The sequence below is a fragment of the Myotis brandtii genome, unplaced genomic scaffold, assembly GCF_000412655.1.
Source record: "Myotis brandtii unplaced genomic scaffold, ASM41265v1 scaffold51, whole genome shotgun sequence".
Taxonomy (NCBI): Eukaryota; Metazoa; Chordata; class Mammalia; order Chiroptera; family Vespertilionidae; genus Myotis; species Myotis brandtii.
In genome coordinates, this window is record NW_005369442.1 from 71,592 (window position 1) to 71,908 (window position 317).

General features: G+C 61.8%; 1 protein-coding gene across 1 annotated transcript in view; it reads left to right on the forward strand.

Annotated features, from left to right (window-relative positions):
• Positions 1-112: 112 nt before the first annotated feature.
• The window catches only part of RASL11B (RAS-like, family 11, member B), a gene marked incomplete at its 5' end in the record, with an annotated part of 3,615 nt that continues 3,410 nt past the window's right edge, over positions 113-317 (forward strand). Inside the window, one exon of the mRNA XM_005877178.2 lies at positions 113-176. Within this exon, the coding sequence (XP_005877240.2) occupies positions 113-176 (64 nt within the window). The remainder of the gene's footprint in view (positions 177-317) is intronic.

A 317-nucleotide genomic window follows, 5' to 3' on the forward strand; every position in this document is an offset into this window, starting at 1 on the left:
TTTCCTTGGGGCGGCTGGCTTCCTCTGGGAGAGCTGATTTCCAGGCCGGGTGGAGTGAAGAAATGAATCTAACTGCAGCGCCAGGGCTAAGCCTCTGTCCTTTCCTTTCTGACCCGCAGCCCTGGTGGTCCGGTTCCTCACCAAGCGCTTCATTGGCGACTACGAGAGAAACGCAGGTGAGCAAGCGCCTTGGAAAGAGATGCCCTCCGTCTGCACCGGGGCTGCTGCTGCTCTCCTTTTCAGCGCGCCCAGGAGGCCCCTCGGAGTGACAGTCAGCACCAGGGTTGCCACATCCAACTCTGCCCCCGCCCCCCTGC